The 17,583-nt window shown below is 39.0% G+C and overlaps 1 protein-coding gene across 1 annotated transcript in view; it reads right to left on the minus strand.

Annotated features, from left to right (window-relative positions):
- Positions 1–17,583, minus strand: part of PHEX (phosphate regulating endopeptidase X-linked) — a 222,484-nt gene that overhangs the window by 167,277 nt on the left and 37,624 nt on the right. The window contains exons 9-10 of the mRNA XM_084791126.1: positions 4,619–4,705; positions 2,902–3,128 (exon numbers count right to left, since the gene is read on the minus strand). Of these exons, the coding sequence (XP_084647252.1) occupies positions 2,902–3,128; positions 4,619–4,705 (314 nt within the window). The remainder of the gene's footprint in view (positions 1–2,901; positions 3,129–4,618; positions 4,706–17,583) is intronic.

The following is a 17,583-nucleotide window of genomic DNA, read 5'->3' on the forward strand; positions in this document are numbered from 1 at the left end:
ATCCAATGTTAAAATTTATTTATTTATTCACTTTACATCCCTATCACAGCCCCCTCCCTCCTCTCCTCTGGTTCCACCTTCCCACCTTTTTGCCCCTCCCCTTCTCCTCAGAAAAGGGGAGTGCTCTTAACTACTGAGCTACTCTCAAGTTCCTCTCCTGAATTTTCAAGCTATGGCTCTCCTATAAATTGAGAATTTTGCCTCATTGCCTATTCATTTACCCTGAAATCAATCAAATCCAGATTGTGGAGAAAATATAAAGGAGAAATAATCCAGTTTCTTTGGCAAATAAATGTGGTTTAAAAAAGCAAAGAGAAAGGTGTGACTGCTATGGGTTAAATCAGCCTTTAAAAGTGCACATGGGATTGATCCTTAATTTTAGCCTCAATCAAAACGCACTTGTTTCTGGTTGGGGTTTATTAAGGACACATTTGAGGGCCTGAGGGTATAACTTGATAGTAGAACACTTGCTTAGCATGCATTAGGTTCTATCTCCACCAGTACAAAAAAAATGTTTGCTATAATCAGGAAAATTGAAAACTAACCGTATATTAGATGTTAAGTATGAAAGAATGATTGCATTTTGGTTGTGGTAAGACTTCTTTACATGCCAGGCATGGTGGCCCATACCTGTAATCCCAGCCCTTGGGAGGCAGAGGCAGAGGCAGGTGGATCTCTGTGAATTTGAGGCCAGCCTGGTCTACAGAGTGAGTCCTAGGACACCCAGGGTTACACAGAGAAACCCTGTCTTCACAAAGAAAGAATTCCCTCACATTAGCTCAGCAGTGAAGTACACTGCAAAGATATATTTTAGATACGCTATAAAATGTTCCAGCCTCCAAAGTGAAGTTTAGATAAGGCAAAAAACACAAAGGTGAGGGTATTGAACTTGGGTTCATAAATACGTAGGAGTTTATTGTTCTATTTTATTTTAGTTGTTAGTTTTGTCCATGATAAAATATGAAAGAAATAGGTCAGCTATTTGGCTAGGTCCAGAAATGGGCAAAAAATAAAATCGTTACCATTTGCAATGATGCATCATTGTGTGACTCAAAACCATCTACCACACCACAGAGGGTGTAAATTACATTTGAATGACGGTCTCTTTCTTACTTTAAAACACCATCTGAAGTGTTTGGAAGGATATCATAATAGTTCTGCAATTGAGGATAATAGTCTTAAAATCTGCCTTTAAAAATTGAGTACTCTATCCACTAGAACAGAGGCTGACTGGACTGCAACCAGCATTGTGTCTCAGATAATAGCATTACAAGATGGCTACTTCATCATCCAACACAGACACACAGCTGTCTCTAGAGTGAGAATTCCTTCAACAGCCAAAGATCTTTCTTGGCACCTATCACTGTCTACACTAGAGGTCAGGCATCTCCAGCCTTCAGGCCAGCTCAGCACACAGTTATGCCCATTCATCATCTAAAGCTGCTTTCCCCAGGTACAATGTTAACGCTCAAGAGTTGAAATAGAGACCAGACTGCTAGCAAAACCTCAAATATATACCATCTGTCCTTTTATAGAAAACACATTGCCCACCTCTTACATAACTCAAAAGAGAAACTCCATGGTCTTGATTTTGGACAGTTGGCTTATGTTAGATGAATAAATACACTCTAGTCCTACAGTTTTAATATTGATAGATCATTAATATGTTCTGCTTTGACAAAGGGCAGATTAGGGTAGAAACCAATGTGCAGTCGCATCATTATTATCCTTCTATGGTAGAAGAAAAACACAGCAGGATAAATGCATAAAATGACTTGGGAAATGTCATTTGAATTCATACAACCCTCTCTCATTGATGAATATTTTGTAGTCTGTAATTTTCTGACAGCCTCCTAATTTCACCAAGGCGATCCACCTCAGGGCATATCCAACTGATCCCTGCCTTTATGCTCATTCTCCCAGTAGGAAATGTGCTTAGAATAAATTCTGCTTTACCTTTTGAAAGGGAAGAGGACAGATGCAGATTGAACTTGACAATGGGGATGTAGGCGTGCACTCAAGTTGTTCCTGAAAGGGGAACAAGGAAATCTGGCATGTGTTCTCCCTTCTGTCAGAGTAATGAGGAGGTGAGGGAAAGAACAGAGTTCAGAAAGTCTTCTCTTGTCACAGAAGACCCACAGCCCTCTCCTGGCTGGAATTAACATGCTTGGAGAAGGTATCTGAGAGTGAAAGCATGGATCACTTAAAAGCCACATGGAGAGTTCCTGAAAGGCTGACAATTTCCTGCTAAAAATCTACAATCTGCTAATCTTGGAGCAGGGCATAATTCTAGCTTCCTAAAGCTCAGCTGAATTTTTACCTCACCCCTTCATTAGGCCAGCATGAATTTCTTTCTCTAGGAAAACACTCAAACTGGGCATGTAGTACAGTTGGCAGCGTTGTATCCTAGCATTCATGACATGTGTAGTCTCTAGCACTGTATAAATCCTGTAATCTCAGTGCTCAGGAGGTAATGGCAGGGGGACTAGGAGTTCAAAGTCATCCTTTGGTACACAGAAAGTTTGATACCAGCCCAGGATACATGCGTGCACACACACATGCGCACACACACACACACACACATGCATGCATGCACATGTACATGCGTGTGTGTTCATAAATACATAGTTTATTATTCTATTTTTATTTTAGTTGTTAGTTTTCTCCATGATAAAAATATGAAAGGATTAAGTAAACTATTTAGCTTATTTCAATGTGAAAAATAAATAAGTGAAAAATAATATAGTTACCATTTGCAATAATGTGTCATTGTGTGAATCAAAGTCATCTCTATATATTTATATATATATATATATATATATATATATATATATATATATATATATATATATATCATCCTAAAGAGCTAATCTTAGACTGAACAAACAGCCCTGGCTATACCTTCAAGATATGGTCATTGGATGCCTTGTCGTCAGGGGACACATACAAACGGATGAACACAGAATTGCTGTATTGACCACGGAATGTTGCAAGTGTTTGCAGTAGACTGAATTTTCTCTCCGACCAAACCCCTTCAGGACCAATATTAGCTTCAAGCACAGGCCAGCGAAAAGGTGAGTGCCGCAAGATGTGGAGCAGTGGCTTTGCATCTGCTTTTTCAATGGCTTCTGAAAGAGTAGATACAAAGGGCAAGTTAGAATTGTAAACAAGAAGCCAGGTGTGATGGTCTATGCCTCTAATCTTTGCACTTGAGAGGTAGAGGCTGGAGGATCAGAAATTGTAGGCCACCCCCAACTTCACAGATACTTCTCAAAGCCAACCTGGCTCCATGAGACCCTGATTCAAAACAATAACAAAAATGAATTGCAAAAAGGATCACACCAAGCTAGAATGTGAAAGTATCTTCTCAAGAGAAGATAACAGTTGAAACTGCAACTGTTAGGGAGAGGGTGAGAGAAGTGGAGTGGATTAGAATAACTACAGCGGTAGAACTACCGATCACATGTCAGTAAACCTGCTGGATGTTCTCTATAATGAAGATGGCCTTAGTGGATAGAACCCAGCCAATGAATGAAATTAAGCCGGTGGTACTTTATTATTGGCACCAAGGAATAACCCCAACTCAACAATATGATTCAGTTACAACAAGGATGCCCAAGTAGATTAGTGTTTCTAGCATACCAAATGACATCCCTAAATCCTAAATCGGTTAACACACTTTTTAGAAGCACTGGCTTCAACTCTGCAAGGCCTCTAAGAAAACAGTTTGAGGCCTTTGTCTCCCAATAAGCATGTTATTTGCATGACAAAGTAGCCTGACATGCCTGGAGATCTAAGTGTCACTAGGTTCCAGTAGTTTCTATGGAACATAACTCTCATAAGTATATGCTGTCTCAGACTTTTTCTTGGGCCATCACTGGCTTAGATATGGATCCACATTTTTGTACCAGATACAGTAGGGTTCTCCTGCTGCACTATCCAATTTTCTTATATAGTAACTGATACCAAATAATTCAGTGATGGAAATAATGGAGCTGGAGAGATGGCTCAGAGGTTAAGAGCATTGATTGTTCTCCCAGAGGTCCTGAGTTCAATTCCCAGCAACTACATGGTGGCTCACAACCATCTGTAATGTGGTACAATGCCCTCTTCTGGCCTGCAGGTATACATGCAGGCAGAGCACTGTATACATAATAATAATTTTAAAAAAGAAAGAAAGAAGAGTATTTTCTTGGGGCTGGAGAGTGGCTCAGTTGCAAAGAGCACAGGGTGTCCTTGCAGAGGACCTGAGCTCAGTTCTTCACACAGTACATAACAGCATATAACTCCAGCTCCAGGAGATCCTACAATTTCATATGACCTCCACAGCCCACCTGTACTCATCCATTCACACACACATACCCACATACCTAATTATAAATGTGAAATAGTAAAATCAACATGCCTTTACAAGATTGTTCTCTTCACCTCAACAACCATAGATTGACTAATGAAGAGTCATCAAAATACAGTCTTTGAGAATTTTTTATTGCCTAAATAACATCTTTAAACAGTAATAGAGTTTTAGTTCTCTCTACCTTAACAATATTATTAAACATTAATAGAATTTGGGAATATAAGGATCATAAATATTTTATTTATTTCCTTTATTACTCACTCTCATTCATGCAGGAGGAATAAAGAATTTTGGCTTTCTGTACAGCTTCAATATCCCGTCTTCGGCTGACTGATTTCTCTAGAAGTGCTAGGAAGGTGAAAAGAGGATTCATTAGCATCCACCTATATATGATGTCAAATGGAAGGTTAACCTCCAGAAAATTAAATGCAAAGACTTTTGGAGTCGTGCAGACAGCAGGAGAGATTCCAAGCTGTTTGGGATTCAAGTAAAAACAATTAAACATTCTCTTATCCAAGGTTCTCCAAACTCAGAAGAAACCCAAAGTTGAACTTCCATCTGAGACTAGACTTTCTGCAGGAGCTAATTTCTTCTACCACCTACATAAAAGGAAACAGACTTCATTTATTAAAGGACCAAAAATAACTGGATTCTGTCTGTTGTTTCTGTACCAAGTAATATTCTCAATGGAGGTAATTTTATCAGGGTCAAGTTTCTTAAGATGTTTTTCGTAACTCAGCCTCTCAGGGAGGTCATGCAGAAAAAAATTCCCATTACATGTTTTATTCAGTGTTGCATAAACATGTCATAGACATTTAAAAAAAAGTTGCTGCAAAAGGAAATAAAAAAGCAAGGTTGGAAAGCCTACCAAATGTGTCTGAAAATGTGCCCATTCATACATGCAAAGTCCTGAATATTCAAGTGAGGCCATGCCCAAAAACTGTTTGCCAGACCTTCTTGGAAGATTATTTTCTATTTATAAAATCACTAATAAGAATGCTTGAAAGGCAAGGCATGGTGGCACAGACCTTTAATCCCAGCACTCGGGCGGCAGAGGCAGGCGGATCGCTGTGAGTTCGAGGCAAGCCTGGTTTACACTCCGAGTCCAGGACAGACAAGGCTACACAGAGAAACCCTGTCTTGAAAAACCAAAAAAAGAAAAGAAAAGAAAAAAGAATCTTTGAAGGTAAAAAAAAAAAAATAGTTGTTTCTCTTCTTTCAAATAAGGAAAGAAGAAAGCCAGGACTCACTCAGTAGAAACAAATTTCTTCAAAGGAAAAAAAATGACTGGAAGGAGGGAAACAGGAGGAAGGATCCACTTTGAATTTGATTTGAGAGTATCAATTTACCAAAATGAAGCCAAGTTGATGATGGATCCCTATGGTGACTGTAGCCCCTTTGGCACTGCCTCCTTCCACTATGTAAAGCTGCTGCTGACAGAGAACACACTTGACAGCCTCCAAAATCACAGTGGAATAGATGTTCCTATAACTCTCTGAAGAGCTTCAAGGTACAATGTTCAATGCTAATCAATTTGATAACTATTTACATATTCCAAAAACTGACTTTTAAAGTCAATCTATACATTTCAAAAACTGAAACCCAAAGATCTTGTCCGGATTTTTTTTTTTTTTTGGTTTTTTTTTCATTTCTGTGTGTGTCTTTGTGGGTGTGTATGTGCCTTATTTGCAAGTGCCAACAACTTCAGGGTAACAGGTCCCCTGAAGGCAGAGTTACAGGCTGTTGTGAGTTGGCCAATGTGAGGCGGAGGACTGAATTTGGGTCCTTAGATTTTATTTTTATAAGCACCTGTACATAAACCAAGCCCATGACTACAGAAGAGTTAGACAACTTACTCGAAAATAAAGGATATTTAGTTTTGGTCTTTTTTTTTTTTTAACAAACAACATTCTCAAACCATGTCCACACATACTTCCAATTAAGCCCATCTCACACACCTTTCTGACACATTTCTTCTTTAGGTTACAGCCATTAGACTATTGGAAAGACACATTTGGGAGTAAATAACCCAATTTTTATTTAGGGTTCTGATGATATTCCAATGTAATGAACACTGTGCAGCCTGCACACACGAGTGCCAGAAGGATGAAGACACAAGCCACTAAAATACCTGTGTGTGTTTCCAAGACATACTGTAGAAGAGGAGGACTCGCATATGTTGAACAGATCAATCCTAAAATCCTAGCCATGCACAACTATCAATAATTTACCCTGCTCAGAATTCTGGTTTCTGTACCAGAATTTGGCTCTTCACAACAGATTTCGCTAATGGCAGGTTCTTTGTCACATGCATTCCTTTCTCCTCTCCCCTTTCTCCCTGTATCAAAGCCGGCAGAAAAGTACTTCTATGCAGATAGTGATGTGGCAATCAGCTCCGAAGACCATTTTCTTTATCTCTGTATGTGAATTAGTGAGAAGAGGAATATGATCAAGCCTGGAGAGTCATTAATAAGCAGAAAATAATATCTGCCTATCACAGGCAATTACTCAAGTTATTAAAATGTCCCCAAAATGGGGAGAAGGATTCATAGGTCACCCATACAGGGCTTTCCTATAGAAAAAGAAAACATCAATTCACAAAATCCTATAGCAAACTACCTCAAGCTTCAAAACTGGCTGGAGACATTCTTTTCCTCAAAGTATTTTAAAACTGCATATAGTAGGGCCCGGCACAGTGACACAGGCCTTTAATCCCAGTACTCCATACATAGGCAGATTTCTGTGAGTTTGAGGCCAGCTTGGTCTACAGAACAAGTTCCAGGACAGCCAAGGGCTGTTACACAGAGAAACCCTGTCTCTGGGGAAAAAAAACAAAACAAACAAAACACTGCATTAGAGTAAGTACTTTTCTCCTCATTAAGCTCAAATAAAGTTGGTTTTAAAAAATGCAGCTAGGTGTGGTAGCTCATACTTGTCATCCCAGCCCTAGGGACGCTAAGGTAGGAAGATAATTATGAGTTTCAAGTCTGTTTGGACTAAAGCTTGAGATGCATTCCAGAAAAAGAAAGAAAGAAAGAAAGAAAGAAAGAAAGAAAGAAAGAAAGAAGAAAGAAAGAAAGAAAGTCAAGAAGGTGGGCTTCAAACTTGTACAACCACCTTGGAAATCTATCTGGTACTTTCTCAGAAAACTGGGAATAGGGCTTCCTCAAGACCCAGCTAAACTACTCCTTGGAATATACTCAGAAAATGTTCCACCACACAAAAAGGACATATGCTCAACCATGTGCATAGCAGCATTATTCAGAATAGCCAGAACATGGAAACAGCGTAAATATCCCTCAGTAGAAGAATGGATAAAACTGTAGTACATTTACACCATGGAATATTACTCAGTTATAAAAATAAAAATTAAAAAAAACAAGGAAATCCCGAAATTTGTGGGCAAATGGATGGAACTAGAAATTATTATACTGAGTGAGTTAACCCAGAAGCAGAAAGACTCACATGGTACATACTCACTTATAATGGGGCACTAGCCCAAAAGGCATGTCCCATGATAGTCTTCACTTACCAGGAGATTGGAATAAATGTGAGGACAGCCTACTGGGACTCTAGGTAAGAGAAATAAAGGAGAATGGGGAAACAGCAGGATCCAGAGGGTCCTAGAAATCTACAAGAAGAACATCGTGACGGGTGAATCGGGGCCCAGGGTGGTCTGCTCAAACTACTGCACTAACCAAGGACAACACAAGTATTAAACACCGAACCCCTACACTGATCTAGCCAATGGACAGGACATTCTCCACAGTTATGTGGAGAGTGGGGACTGACTCTGACATGAACTCTGGCGCCCCATATTTGACCACTTCCCCTTGGTGGGGAGGTCTGCTGGCACTCAAAGAAAGAATAAGCAGGCTACCAAGATGAGACTTGATAGCCTATGACCATATAGTGGGGGAGGAGGTCCCCCTCGATCATAGACACAGGGGAAGGGAATACGGTGAAAGTGAGAGGGGGGGAGGAATGGGAGGATACAAGGGATGGGATAACAACTGAGATGTAATCTGAATAAATTAATAAAAAAAGAAGGTGGGCTTCTAAAATGCCCAAGTCACAAAACTTCACAGACTACCAGAGACCAGTCAGAGATGCAATATACACATGGTCTTTTTTATTGATCTTTCTCCGGAGCAAAACCATCCATTCCCCAGAGGCTAAGGAGGTGGGTGGCCTTTGATTCCTTAGAATACAAGGTTTTTAAAGGCAGAAACTGCAAGCGGGACTTCCCCAGCCTTGGCATCACATAATATGGTAAGAGGCATAGGGGAAGTTGGTCTTAATTGATAAGGTACAGGCCAGAGGAGCTTTGAGTCATGCTGCAGGGGGACTCTTATCTAGACATTTCATCTGCTGTAGCTGTCACACTGTGGGGTCTCCACACAATTGGGGAAGGGGAAGCTGGCCCTAATCTGATAAGGTGAGCTTTTGTTTGGATCTCAGGGAAGGGAGCCCCTTGTCTAGCTTCCAGGGAAGTTGACTTCAAGCTGATTAAGCATAGGACAGGGAGGGGGCTTCTGCTCAGGGAAGCTAGCCCTTGTCCAGTTCCCACACTTCCAAATCACACAGCCATCAGATCCAGTTTCAGTTTGCTGATACCTCCTGTCTAAAATGGAGGAAATTATTTCATCTCTCAAAGTTTTGTCTTTTTTATCTGCACTACAAATTTGGTTACTGCACAACCCCCAGGATGTGATGATAATTTTGAAACTTTAGCACAGAAATTTTCTAGCCCATAGTACATGAAAAAATAAGTGGTTTTTGGGCTGTGAATATGGTTCAATTGGTAGGACACTTGCCTACCATGGAAGAAGCCCTGGGTTTGATACCATATTGAATAAATTGGCATGGTAGCACCTGCCTGTTATACCAGCACTCAGGAGGTAGGGATAGGAAAATGAAAACCTTAATGTCATCCACAGGCTACATAGTGAGTAGTCTGAGACACATGAGAGCCTGCACCCCATACAAAGCAAAACAAACAACAAAAAAGTGGTAGCTGAACTCTCCTGAAAGCACACCCAACAGCGGTAAACTGCAGCCCATTCCCTGTGCTCCATTTGCCACCTTATAACTCTTCTTGCTTTCCTGAAGGACTACCTGACCCAGAGACACCAGTAAAACCCTCCCCACCTAAGCTTCTGCCCTCCAACTCCCCTGAAAGCACCCATAACAGCATTAAGCTTCACCCCATACCCTGTGCCCTATTTCCTGACCCACAATTCTGTCTGCTTTCCAAAGGCTTCCCAGACCCAGGAACACCAAGTAAGCCCCTCCCCTCTCCAAGCCTCTGCCCTTCAACTTCCCTGAAAGCATGCACAACAGCAGTAAGTTGTATCCCATAATTTGTGCCCCATTCCCTGCCCCATAACTGTGCCTGCTTTCCCAGAGGCCTGGTCGAGGAAACAGGGACACCAGGTAAGCCGTTCCCTGCCCAAGCCTCTACCAGCCAACTCTCCTAAAAACACACTGTAAACTACACCCCATACCTTGTGTTTTATTTCCTGCCCCACAATGCTGCCTGCTTTCCTGGAGTCCCACCAGCAACAGGGACATCAGGTACATCCCTCTGCTCTCCAAGCCTATACCCACAAACTCCTCTGAAAGCACCCACAACAGTGGTAAATTGCACCCCATACCCTGTGCTCCATTTCCTGCCCCACAATTCTGCCTGCATTCCTAAGGCCTACAGTCATTAGATACAAATAGGTAAGACCCTGATGCAAGTCACTGTCACCAATATTCTACTTAAACAAACCCATAAACTTTAAACTGCACTCCAATCTGAAGACTCCCTTTTCCAGCCCACAACTCGGCATGCTTTCCTGAACGACCACCAACACAAGGGACCAAAAGCCATACTGGTACTAGGGACTCAAGAGGCAAGGATGGCATGTCACAAAAACCTCAGAGGAGACATTATACTGGACCTCAAGACTATCTAGTCACCAGAACTCCAGGCCATCCAGGCCAGTAAACAGAAGAAACAGAAACCAAGGGAAAAAATCCAAAATACACCAATCCAACAAAGATGAAATCAGCACCTAAACCTATAATAACTGCAAAACTCAGATGGCTAAAGGCCAGCATGAGACCACAATTAGCAAGAGCCAGAGCAATATGGCACCAACAGAGCCCAGCTATCCTAATACAACAAGACCTGAATGTCCTAAAATGGGTGAAGCAAAAGAAGATGACGTTAAATCAATTTTATGAAGATGATAAGGGCCTTTAAAGAGGAAATGAATAAATCCCTTAAAGAAACACAGGAAAATACAACTAAGCAAGTCAAGGATATGAAGAAACTATTTCAAGACATAAAAATGGAAATAGAAGCTATAAAGAAAACATAAACTAAGAGAATCCTGGAGATGGAAAACACAGGGAAGAGAATAGAAACTACAGACACAAGAAAAACAAACAGAACACAAGAAATGGAAAAGAGAATCTCTGGAGTAGAAGCTATGATTGAAGAAATTGATACATCAGTCAAAAAATGTTAAATCTAAAAAGTTCCTGACACAAACCATCTAAGAAATCCAGGACACTATAAAAAGTCCAAACCTAAGAATAATAAGGATAGAAGAAGGAGAGGAATCCCAGCTCAAAGGCCCAGAAAAAATTTTCAACAAAATCATATCAGAGAATTTCCCCAACCTAAAGAAAGAGATGCCTATAAATGTACAATAAGCTTACAGCAACAACAAATAGATTATACCAGAAAAGAAAATCCTCCCACATAATAATCAAAACAATAAATGCAAAGAACAAAGAAAGAATGTTAAAAGCAGCAAGAGGAAAAGGCCAAGTAATGTATAAAGGCAGACCTATCAGAATTACAGCCGGCTTCTCAACAGACTTTAAAAGCCTAGGCATTTATATTGCAGACCATAAGAGACCACAGATGCCAGTGCAGACTATTATACCCAGCAAAACATACAATCAACAGAGAAAAACAAGATATTCCGTGAAAAAAAAATATTTAAACAGTATCTATCCACAAATTCAGCCCTAGAGGAGATACGAGAAGGAAAATTCCAACACAAGGTTAACAACATCTAAGAAGACACCAGAAATTATTAACCCCACAACACCAAAACCAAAAGAAGGGAAACACACACACACACAACACACACATACACACACACACACACCACACACCACCACCACCAATACCACCACTACCACTACCACCACCATCAACATAAAAAAACAGGAATTAATAATCATTGATCACTAATGTCTCTCAGTATCAATGGACTTAATTACCCAATAAGAAGATGCAGGATAACAGACGGATGCATTAAAAGGATCCATCATTCTTCTGCATACAAGAAACACACCTCAGCAACAAAGATAAACATTGCCTCAGAGTAAAGGGCTGAAAATAGGTTTTCCAAGCAAATGGGCTCATGAAGCAAGTTGGGATAGCCATCCTAATAGCTAATAAAATCGGCTTTCAAACAAAAGAGATGGGGAAGGACACAATATTTAACAAAGGAAAAATCCACCAAGATGACGTCTCAATTCTGAACATCTATGCCCCAAATGCAATATCATCCACATTCATAAAAGAATCATTACTAAAGTTTAAGTCACACATAGAACCACACACAGTAATAATGAGAGACTTCAACATCCCACTATCACCAAGAGACAGGCCATCCAGACAGAAACTGAAAAGAGAAATACTGAAACTAACAGCTGCTATGAATCAAATGGACTTAACAGATATCTACAGAATATTTCACCAAAACACAAACGAATATACCTTCTTCTCAGCATCTAACAGAACCTTCTCCAAGATCGACCATAAACTTGAACACAAACAAGTCTTAACAGATACAAGAAAATTGAAATAAACCTTGTTTCTCATCAAACCACCATGGATTAAATGTGGACTTCACTAATAAGAGAAACCATACAAAACTCATGGAAACTAAGCAACTTCCTACTCAATGATCACTGGGTCAAGGAAGAAATAAAGAAATTAAAGACTTTCTATAATTCAATGAAAATGAATGTAGAACATACTCAAACTTATGAGACACAATGAAAGCAGTGCTAAGAGGAAAATTCACAGCACTGACTGTCTTCAAAGAAAAATCAGTGAGATCTCATAATAGCAACTTAACCTGAAAGTTCTAGAACAAAAAGAAGCAAGCATACTTAAGAAGAGTAGGTTGCAGGAAATAATCAAACTCAGGGCTGAAATTAATAAGTTAGAAACAAAGAGAACAATACAAAGAATCAACAATACCAAGAACTGGTTCCTTGAGAAAATCAATAAGATAGACAAACCATTAGCCAAACTAGCTAAAAGGCAGAGAGAAAGTGTCCAAATTAACAAAATCAGAAATGAAAAGTGGCCCATAACAATAGATACTGAGGAAATCCAAAGAATCGTTAGGTCTTACTTCAAAACCTATACTCCACAAGATTTTTTTTAAATCTATATGAAAGTATTATTTTCTTGATAGATACCACTTACCAACTTTAAACCAAGCTCAGGTAAACAATTTAAATAGGCCTATAACCCCTAAGGAAATAGAAATAGTCATTAAAAATCTCCCAACCAAAGAAAGCCCAGGGCCAAATGGTTTTAGAATTCAGCCAGACTTTCACAGTACAGCTAACAACAATACTCCTCAAACTATTTCACAAAATACAAACTGAAAGAACATGGCCAAAATCATTCTATGAGAACACAGTCACCCTGATTCCTAAACCACACAAAGACTCAACAAAGAAAGAGAATTTCAGTCCAATCTCCCTTATTAACATTGATATAAAAATAATCAATAAAATACTCACAAACCAAATACAAGAACACATAAAAAATATCCTCCACCATGACCAAGTACACTTCATCCCAGGGATTCAGGGATAGCTCAACATATTAAAATCCATCAATGTAATCCACCATATAAACAAACTGAATGAAAAACACCACACATGATCATCTCATTAAATTCTGGAAAAACCTTTGACAAAATCCCATATCCCTTCATATTAAAAGTCTTGGAGAAATCAGTGATGCAAGGCACATGTCCTAAACACAATAAAGGCAAGATACAGCAAGTCTATAGCCAACATCAAAGTAAATGGAGAGAAACTTAAAGCAATTTCACTGAAATCAGGGACAAGACAAGGCTGACCACTCTCTCTACATGTCTTCAATATAGTACTTGCACTTCTAGTTAGAGCAATAAGAAAACTAAAGGAAATCAAGAGGATATAAAGTGGAAAGAAAAACTTTCAAAGTATTCCAATTTGCAGATAATATGTGATAGTATACATAAATAACCCCCAAAATTCTACCAGGGAACTGCTACAGCAGATAAACACCTTTAGCAAAGTGTCTGGATACAAAATTAAAGCAACCAGTAGCCATCCTAAGAGTTGGTTCTTTGAGAAAATCAATAAGATTGACAAACCTTTAACAAAATTAACTAAACAAAAAAATGGAAGATCCAAATTAGTAAAATTATATATGAAAAGACCACAGGCACTATAGAAATACAGACTTGAGTCTTAGCTAGAGCAATGATACAACTAGCTCTAGTTAAGACTTCAAGTAGTATATATTGAATAGGTATGGAGAATGTGGAAATCCTTATCTTGATTTTAGTGGAAATGCCTTGAGTTTCTCTCTGTTTAAGTTAATGGTGGTTGTGGGCTTTCTGTATACCCCCTTCATTATGTGGAAGTATGTCTCTGTATATCTAATCTCTACAGAATTTTTATCATGAAGGCTTGGAATGCAAGGCTAGTGCTTAACAAATACTGCCTGGGTTAAATTTCTGATAAGAAAAGAAAGAATTTTTCATCCAATTGCACAGGAAGTGTGAATAGCTAAACTGACTAGTTTTATCATTTCTTTTTTTTTTTAAAGATTTATTTATTTATTATGTATACAGTGTTCTGGCTGCATGTACTCCTACAGGCCAGAAGAAAGCATCAGATCACATTATAGATGGTTGTGAGCCACCATGTGGTTGCTGGGAATTGAACTCAGGACCTCTGGAGGATCAGTCGGTGCCCTTAACCTCTGAGCCATCTCTCCAGCCCCTATCATTTCTTTTTATTATGAGAAATATGCTGGCCATAATCTCTAGTTTTATCCACATTTCAGTCTGTATTATCCAGGATTTCATTCATCATTTTCCATGGGTACTAGTTTCATTTTACCTATTACCTCAATTTAATCACCCGTTTTCAGTGCTCTGCTCTTCAAAACTGGGAAGAAAATGCTTCATGTTCTTTTTTTACTTGGCAGTTCAGAGGAGGCTACCAACATCAACCATGTTCAAGATCTTGACTTACTCCTCCTGCACAAACTGCATTTCTTGAGCATGGTAGAACTAAGAATATTTCAAAGCATGATGAGATTCCTGAGGATGTCACAATGCCATTGTGAATCACAACTTCATGGCAGCCACAGGCAGTTAGGGTCAGTCTCTTGAAGTCTGCAACATTTAGGAGCTTCCCAATGAATATAGCTTTAAATTTTCCATGTATGCAAAGTTGTATGAAGTATGTGGGTAAAATTCTACCAAGAACTAAGTACTAAGCTGATGGAGGGCTTTACAGGGAACCTCCTTTCTTTTCTTTTTCCAGATCCTATGAGATTTCTGGAATCTCCCTGTGCTTCATGTGCTCACTCTGAAAGTAATCCTGGGCTGGGAAGAAATCAGTGAATGCTGATGCTCTGTGCTTGATTTGCTTAATTTGCACTTGAAATTTTGACATCAACTTCATTCGGGTAAATTCTGAATTTCATTCAGATTATGCCAATACTTCTCCTTTGGAAATCAAAGAAAATACATTCTTAATTCTCCTGAGAGAAAAAACATGAAAATTCAAAACTTTGGAACATCAAGTCTGTACTGGAAGTTTCCACACCTATATAATGAAGAGACTATTATCTAAACATTATACATAAATGTAATTTTTATACATATTATACCATGGCCTGGTTTCTCTTTGGATGATGCTTAAAAGCCACCTTTAGATGGTTCCACAGTTGAATGTTGCCTCTGATCTATTTTTAGTCCTTGCTGATTTTCCAGGCTACCGACTTCAAAACAAACCTGCTTTCTAGACTCCTTGGTTTAGTTATTATACTGATTTTTTTTCATCTTTCTAATTCACAACAGCATGGGTAGTAAAGCTTTATACAGTTAAACATGAGCACTTGAAATCAGCTCCCAAAGTCCAATACTATTCCCTTTAAAAAGAAAATAATATTCAAGACAACCAAGTCATGGTCCATGGATCCTATAGCCTTCATATTTTACACGAATGACATGACACTCAGCTTCACAGTTCCATAGCTCTGCAGCCAGTCAAGCATGGGATTAACTGAGTCTGTTTGACATACTGAAAAGACAATAAGAACTGATATTTCTCATTCTTCTACAAAACTCCTATCTACACAGAGAGAGAGACTGCCATAATGATTTTCTCTGCTCATTTTTTTATGATCATCTTAAAAGTAATAATTGTTGGCTAGCCTCAGCTTAAATTAAATGGGCAAGGATGATTTTACAAGGATTAAAAATTTTAACTCATTAATCTAAATCATAGGTTACCAAATAACACAAAATACCCCCCTTTTAACACAAAGGACCTCTTTGTCCAGGGGGAAATCAATTTTTATAAAACTTCAGATACTACAAAACTATGATGAAAAGTAATTTTTTTATTATGTCCACTTTTAAGTGAATTAATTTATAAGGATTACACTTATCAGGGTTACACTTAAAGTAATTTAAATTTTTGTATTGCTCTTTGATAGCACAGCATTACAATGGATCTGCCAATATTATATTTAAACTCAGGAAAATAGCTTCTCTATTTCAATAATTCAATGTAAAGGCTGCTCTAAAACTGAAACCATTAAAATTCACCTTCAGTTTCACCTAAAATAAAAATTCTAGTTGTCTTTTTCCCCCTTGTCTCCTATTTCAACCTTCTTAGGCAAAAGCCATGCATGGTTACATACTCCCTGCATTGGTCCTTCCTGAGTAGTCCTGAGATAGCCAAGGACTCGATAATAGTGCTGCTGATTATTAATCATCTGTGCTGTGTATAGTATGTTGCTCTTGCCCAGAGTTAACCTCCCAACCATCCCTAAGAGGTATTTATTATTAGTCCCACTCTGTAGGTTGGAAAACAACTCTAAGAACTTATTCAAGTTCTACTCAAAGTTAGAATTTGGGCCTGGACCCAATTCTGGAACTAATGTTCAATTGGTCATCAAATACCCAGCAAAGTTCCAAAACTTATTTTTCTGAGGGATAAATAGGCTTTCCAGTGCTATACTAGAAACACCAGTGCCCTTGTAGAATTTCCCAACAGATCCTTCAACCGTAACTGGTTACATGCAGCCTTGCTCAAGATTTTCCTTCACCTCATGTTCCAAGCCAAGCCAATTGCAGCCAAACTTGAGTGGGCATCACGATTAGGAGAGATTACAGAACAGATAGTTGGGTCCTTTTAGAATATCTGATTCAGTAGGTCTGGGATTGAGTCTATAATTTTACAATTCAAGTGAACTCCAAGGTAATGCTGGTATCTCCGGTCCAGAGAATTCACTTTGAAAATAATTACTTTAAAACAACAGATATTACCAGTAATTCTTGTTATCTAGAATTTTATCCCACCCAAGATCAAGTAAGGCAGTTCCTTTCTTCAGTTACAACTCTATTTCTTTATTGGTTTTGTTTCTCCTCCTCCTCCTCTTCCTCCTTCTCCTCTTCTTGCACTCCCCCTCTCTCTCTATGCATGTATACACATATATACATATACACATTAACTTCAAAGCCCACCCTCAGTGGTCTTCCAACAAGACTATACCTCCAGTTCTTCCAAATAGTTCTATCAGTTGAAGACCAAGTGTTCAAATATATGATCCCATGAGGGCCATTCTCAATAAAACTGCCACAAATTGGCTCTGAGCATCTGAACTCAGGTCATTACATTTGCATGGCAAGTGTTCTCTCTAGACCACCCTCCCTTTTTTGAGACAAAGTCTCTCAGTGGCTTATAAATTGCTGAGTATATTAGGCTGGTTGGCCAGCAAGCCCCAGGAATGTGCCTGTCTGCCTTCCCAGTGTTAAGATGGATTCTGGGGATAGAATTCAAGGCATGAATTTTACCAACTGAACTATCCCCCCCCCACACTTTTTTTCCTTCTGCTTTTG

This window comes from Acomys minous (genome assembly GCF_964271855.1).
Source record: "Acomys minous genome assembly, chromosome: 7".
NCBI lineage: Eukaryota > Metazoa > Chordata > Mammalia > Rodentia > Muridae > Acomys > Acomys minous.